The following is a 6,183-nucleotide window of genomic DNA, read 5'->3' as shown; positions in this document are numbered from 1 at the left end:
GCCGGGCGGCCGGGCGGCCGGGCGGCCAGGCGGAAGGGTAAGCCTCCGTCCGCTCCGCTCCGCCCCGTCCCGGCCGAGTAGCCCCGCCCCCTCGCCGCCCCGCTTCTCCCGCCGCACCGGGCAATCCTGGTTGGTGGTGCCCCGCGGTCGGCGCCGGGAGTGGGAAGCATGCGCGGCGACTGGGAACTGGGCGCCGCGGCTGGAGGCCCGCTGCTGCTGTGCGCCGCGCTGCTGGCCGTGGGCTGCGCACTGGGTCTGCGCCTGGGCCGCGGCCTGGGGGCTGCGGACCGCGGGGCGCTAGCCTGGCTCTGCTTCGACGCCCTGGTGCACTTCGCGCTGGTAAGTGTGGTCGTCTCGGCATCGAAAACGCGGGCGGACGCCGCCTCTCTTGGGACCCTTCCCTCCCTCGTCCCAGAGAGTTTCCAGAAAACGACATGGACGACTCGGCCGCCCCGTCCCCTGTGGCGGGAGACCCGGGAAACCTGTGGAGGCCGCGGTGCCCGTGGCCTTTGGCCAGATACTACACCTCTCCGAGGTCCCAAGTCTGTAAAAAGAGAGCGCAGCCTCCCTATGGTGCCAATTCCTCTACCAAAGAAAAAACAAAAAATCAGAAAACCGTGAAAATTGTTATTCGTGTACGGTGTTGTTAGTCGGTTTGTAAACTACAGAAAGGCCTGGCTTACTTAATCTTATCCTGCACATAAATGTTGAACGTAATTGAGAGAGTTTTTGAATGCCCCAGAGGGAGCAGGGAGAGGTGATGAGGCGTGCTGGGCCCTGGACCAAAACCAGCCCCCCGCCCCGCAATAGTAATCACCATTTGTTGGGTGACGACTGTATGCAGGCACAGTACTGTGTTTAAAATTTCTGACCTATGAACACCCCGTAAGGTACTTGTTATTGTCCCCGTTTTACAGAGGAGAAAACGGGCCCTGCAAAGTTAGGTGACTTTATAGTGCCACACAACTGGCATGATTCAGAGTCAGGTTTAGTCTGGCTCCAAAGCTTGCACTTTCTTTCACGCCAGGCTTTAGGAAACATATCCTTAAAAGTTCAACTCACTTTATAAATGGCCAGGACGGTTGTATTTAAGGGATTCTATTGAAAATGCCCCCATCCCTGTGCACGCACTTCTTATTTTAAAGCTTTGTTTAAAACTATGCCACAATATCTTTTTTTTGCAAATTTGACCTTGCTTCAATCTAGGCAAACCTATAGCTAATGTGAAGCCAGAGTCTATACAATCCATCCTCTTCGGCAGCTGCGGATTCAACCAGTGGAGAATAGAAAATACCAGAAAGAAAAAAAAAAAATCCAGAAATTTCCAAAAAGCAAAACTTGCATTTGCCACCCTCACAACCTACTTCCCCGCAGCTATTTACATAGCGTTTCCATTGTGTGAGGCATTAAAGGTAAGCTAGAGAGGAGTTAAAATATAAGGGAGGATGTCAGGTTCTATGCAAATACTACTCCATTTTTACCTAAGGGACTGGAGCATTTGCGGATTTTAGTATCCCCAGGGGTCCTGGAAGCAATCCACCTGAGGATACTGAGGGAGAGATGGAGTATTGAGAAAGAAAGAGAAAGCAAAGTTTTGGATAATCATCTAGGGCTATAGATGTTTATCCGTTGGATATGTGCACATACCAGATGTTGCTGGAATGATGAAATTCCTTCTTTCCTAATAGTCAACTTGTGGAGATAACAGACAGTAAATACTTCCCTTAACTCCTTTATTTATAGAATTGATTTTTAAGCTGTCAGTGAACACAAGGTGTCCCAAAGAACAGGGGCAGTAAAACAGGTTGCTAGGCCCACTTAAGAGAGTATTATATTTTAGACACACAAAAAAGTTATAAAAACACTAAAACATATACATATATGTCTTCCACCTGGTTTAAAATTAATTATACTTTTCACTCACAGACTGTGACAGGTAGCACTACACACATCTCCATTTGTGGCAACTTGAGGTGTAGCCCCATGGGTGGAATCATTGCTCCACTCTCCCCCGTCCTTGTTCTAAAGGAAATGCCTCCCTGCCCCCACCCACGGCCCCATCTTGTGCCGTTTACCTGTCCCAGCTGCAAAACATCCCACTGTTTGCACCATATCTTAGTTCTTTAATTCTAAAATGCACATTTTTTCACATGTTGCAACAATGAATGACATAACCACTGTGGCTTCTTTTGTTGATATTTTATGTCTCTGAGATTGGGATATATCTTACAATTGATGAAGAAATATGATAAATAAAAACAGGCCCATTAATATTGGCTGGTTAAATTTACTATTTACACACTATTTCAACCAGCATCTTGGTACACAAGTCTTAGAGATTGGTGAGAAGGCACTTGACTAAGTGGTTGAGGCCTGCAAGACAAATGCATGTCCGTATTATCTTTGGGATAATTGGGCGTTCGTTGCAAGAATACCTAGAAATGTGGCAGGAGCTAAGATTGGAATGTAGAGGCTGGAGGAGATCTGAAACCACAACTCACTTGTTGCCATTAGAACCTAAGCTGCTTCTCCTCACCCCTTTTGCCTTTACTTCTCAAATAGAGGAGGTGTTTGGGTTTGTTGGCCGCCATCAAATGCAGAGCTCCCCTATTGGACAGAGTTTCAGGCCAAGCATTCCCAGAGGTAGTTCACCTCCCAGATGTCCAGCCAGACTGTGGTTATTCGGGGCTGCAGAACTGACCTTCAGTTTAGTCAGCTATGGCCAAGATGAAGGTCTGGTTCGTTTCTCATCTGGTAGGAGCCATGGTGACATACGTGAGGAAATCAATGACGTGACTCACCATCCCTCAAAAGTTGGCAATAGGCATTTCTTGCACTGGTGCTTCATGGGTTTTCCCTCATCTGCGATCTAAGTATAGCATTCTAGGCATGGCCAGAGCCTGGAAGCAGGATGTGTACTCCTATGTTTGGGAAACATCTGGAAGTCCAGATTGATTAGAGCACAAGATTTACATAGGGTAAGATTCCAGCAACATCTCTCCAACTGACAAACATCTACAGACCTAGATGATTATTGAAAACTTTGCTTTCTCTTTCTTTCTCAATACTATAATCCTCCTTTGGTATGCATGGTAGGTTGCTTCCATGACCCCTGAGGATACAAAAATCCTCAAATTCTCAAGTCCCTTATATAAAGTGGGAGGACAGGCAGGAAAGGGAACTTGAATGACAGGTAAGACTTGGAGTTTTATTCTGTGGTAGGAAGCCATTGAAGGGTTTCAAGCAAGGAAGTATGGCCAAAGTAGATCTTGCAAAAGATAGTTTGGTGGTGGTATAAGTCAAACTGTAAGGGGTCTGAGATTTTACCCTTCTTACAAGTTAAACAAGTTAGCCTGTTTGATTCCCCAAGCTCCACAGGGCAATACAGTGAGGGCCAGATGATACCTGCGCATGCTGGGGGTGCATTACAGGAGAAAACCCCCAAATTAGGCTCCTTTCTTATATGGAGCTGCTGGTGACCTGCTCGTACTTCTCTCTGGGGAGAGACTGTATCTTTACTCAGGCATGAAAACAAATCTTCTCTGGGGAAGAGGAGGCAAGGTCTTTTTCTCAGGAGGGAGATGTCTCTAAGCTCTACTTCCCTGGAATGTCTCCTTACATAAATATTCTTAAATTATGTGTAAATGCCTGTGCTCAGACATCCCAGACAGTGCAGGACTAGGAGATAGTCAAGGAGAATTGTCTCCCAACAGGTGCAGGGTGGATTGGAAAGGACAGTTCAGGGGCAAGAAGATCAGCTAAAAGCAATTGCAGTATTTTAGGAGTGAGAAGAAAGAGCTGAGCTAAGGTGATGGTGGAAGTTAAAACAGGGAGGAAAGATAAATACAAGAGACTTTGCAGGGGAGAATTTTGTAAGTCAAATTGACCCCTTTTACATTGTGGGTGGAGATGATCTTGGAGTTTAGAACCTGGCCGACATGGATAATGTTGATAACGTTAACAAAGACAGGAAAGTCGGATTTTAGAACTGTGAATCTGGGGCTGGGGGTGTGGTTGAGGGGAAATGGCCAGAGGCATTGAAAATGTAAGACCTGTTGGGAAAACAGGGCAGAATAGAGAGTTGGAAGTTCTTCATTGCCTTGAAGGAGACAACAGGAAGCCCTGGGGATGAGTGACTTCTGAGTAAGAGAAAACAGAAAGGTGAAAAGGCTGAGGGATGACAGCAGAGTCTTTTAAAATGTCTGCATTGAACAAGAAGGGAGAGGAAGATCAGGAAGTGGAGAAAGTGGGAAAGACCAAGAACAGGATAGTGCTGGGTCCTGGGACCCAAGGGAGGGAATTTCAAGATCCCTGTTAAATGTGCAGCACCATTTAAAAAATTAAAATTTAACATTTAAAAAAAGGTGAAGACTGAGCCAGGGCCTCTGGGACCAGCCATCAGGAAGTCAGTGGTAGAGTAGTATTGCTTAAATGGAGGAACCAGGAGCCAGAGGCAGGGGCTTAGCAGGTAGGATAGAGAAGTGGAGGCTGCATATGCAAGACCTTCAGGAGATTTGGTGATGGGAGCAAGGAGAGTGTAGGAAGGCACCGGCTTAAAGAAAAATGGACAATCTAAGGGTTTTGAGTTTTATTCAGGGACCTTACTGAAGACTATGGGCCAGGAGACAACCTCTTGGGAGCTCTGAGGAAACTACTCCCAAAAGATGGGGGAGAAACCAGCTTGTTTATGGTTTTTGGCTCGGGAATACGTGCAGTCAGCCTACATCTTGGTAAAAGATCACTGCTAGTCGCAAAGAGCAGATATCTCCAGTTAATGATATCAGTGCTTTTCCATGTACAGGAAGATGCAAGGATCTGGCTCTTAAAAATTCTTCCTGAGATATGCGTCTAACTACCTCTGGGGCCTGTTTTTCTGAAGCACAGAGTGTCTCACCCTGTCTTTCATCCCAAGTTCCTCTCAGGGTGCTGTCAGCGACTGCAGTGGCTATTGACTTAATTCTTGTAGGGCTGGGAGCTCAGCAACACCCTTTGTTCTTCTTTGTTTACAAAGGAAAGCTCAAAAGACAGGCAGGGGCAGGCAAGAGACTCTGGGTTTAAGATGGGAAAGTCTGAGCCTGTTTGTGAGCAGGAGCCTGGTCAAGGGGAGAGTGAAGGGCAGAGGCGTGTGCGCACAGACACCGTGTGCTGCCTGGCCCCGTGAACTGACCTCCAGCAGAGCTGCGTCTGCCTGAGTCTACCACTTGTCCTCTGCTCAAGCCCCTTGACTAGTCATTCCCACCTTTTCATCACTGTGGAGCACAACTTGGGCTTGTCCGTCAGGGTGCAGGGCAGTTGTCACAGCAAATCTGGGCTGGGTAGTCTCTCCATTCATTCTGCCTTAACACCCACGGGCAGTCTTTCTTCAAGAAATCCTGAGGCTGCTTAAGTCCCTATTGATTTGTGTATTTTGGACATTACCCTTTTCCATTTAACATCACCATCTGTTCTTCGCCTTCCACCACAATAACTTCAGCCTCCGACCTTGGGACTTTCTAAAAATGTCTTCCTCCTCCTACTTTACCATGAGGTCTGAAGTTGCCTTTTAATTCACCGTCTGTTACTGGCTCCTGTTTTCCTTTCCTTTTTTGGCATCGTCATCTTCATCAGTTCTACTCTAAGCTAGATATCCTCTCTGGTAAATGAATTTATAGTCCTTGTGCTCTTTGGTGAGCCTGGTGAATCACAGTTAGTTTAGGTGTGTATTAATGGTAAATGTTTATTATGGTTAATTTTATGTGTCAGCTTGACTGGGCCATGGGGTATCAAAAAAGATTTTTTTTAACATCTTTATTGGAGTATAATTGCTTTACAATGGTGTGTTAGTTTCTGCTTTATAGCAAAGTGAATCAGTTATACATATATCCCCATATCTCTTCCCTCTTGTTTCTCCCTCCCTCCCACCCTCCCTATCCCACCCTCCCTATCCCACCCCTGTAGGTGGTCACAAAGCACCGAGCAGATCTCCCTGTGCTATGCGACTGCTTCCCACTAGCTATCTATTTTACATTTGGTAGTGTATATATATCCATGCCACTCTCTCACTTTGTGCCAACTTACCCTTCCCCCTCCCTGTATCCTCCAGTCCATTCTCTAGTAGGTCTGTGTCTTTATTCCCGTCTTGCCCCTAGGTTCTTCATGACCATTTTCTTTTTCTTTTTCTTTTTTTTTTTTTTTTTTTTTTTG

General features: G+C 46.4%; 1 protein-coding gene across 5 annotated transcripts in view; it reads left to right on the top strand.

Moving 5' to 3' along the window:
* EBPL (EBP like) overlaps window positions 1–6,183 on the top strand; it is a 103,877-nt gene continuing 97,694 nt past the window's right edge. For 2 of the 5 annotated variants that reach the window (XM_027116349.1, XM_027116348.1), the window contains exon 1: window positions 1–339. In XM_027116349.1, coding sequence (XP_026972150.1) covers window positions 169–339 — 171 coding nt within the window. In that variant the 5' untranslated portion in view covers window positions 1–168. The remainder of the gene's footprint in view (window positions 340–6,183) is intronic. The other 3 variants (XM_027116350.1, XR_003434756.1, XM_027116347.1) reach the window with 3 other exon arrangements.

The sequence above is a fragment of the Aethalodelphis obliquidens genome, unplaced genomic scaffold (genome assembly GCF_003676395.1).
Source record: "Aethalodelphis obliquidens isolate GAN/ISIS:26980383/991018 unplaced genomic scaffold, ASM367639v1 scaffold16, whole genome shotgun sequence".
NCBI lineage: Eukaryota > Metazoa > Chordata > Mammalia > Artiodactyla > Delphinidae > Aethalodelphis > Aethalodelphis obliquidens.
Note: the sequence above shows the minus strand (reverse complement) of the source record. Positions and strands in the feature narration are given on the sequence as shown.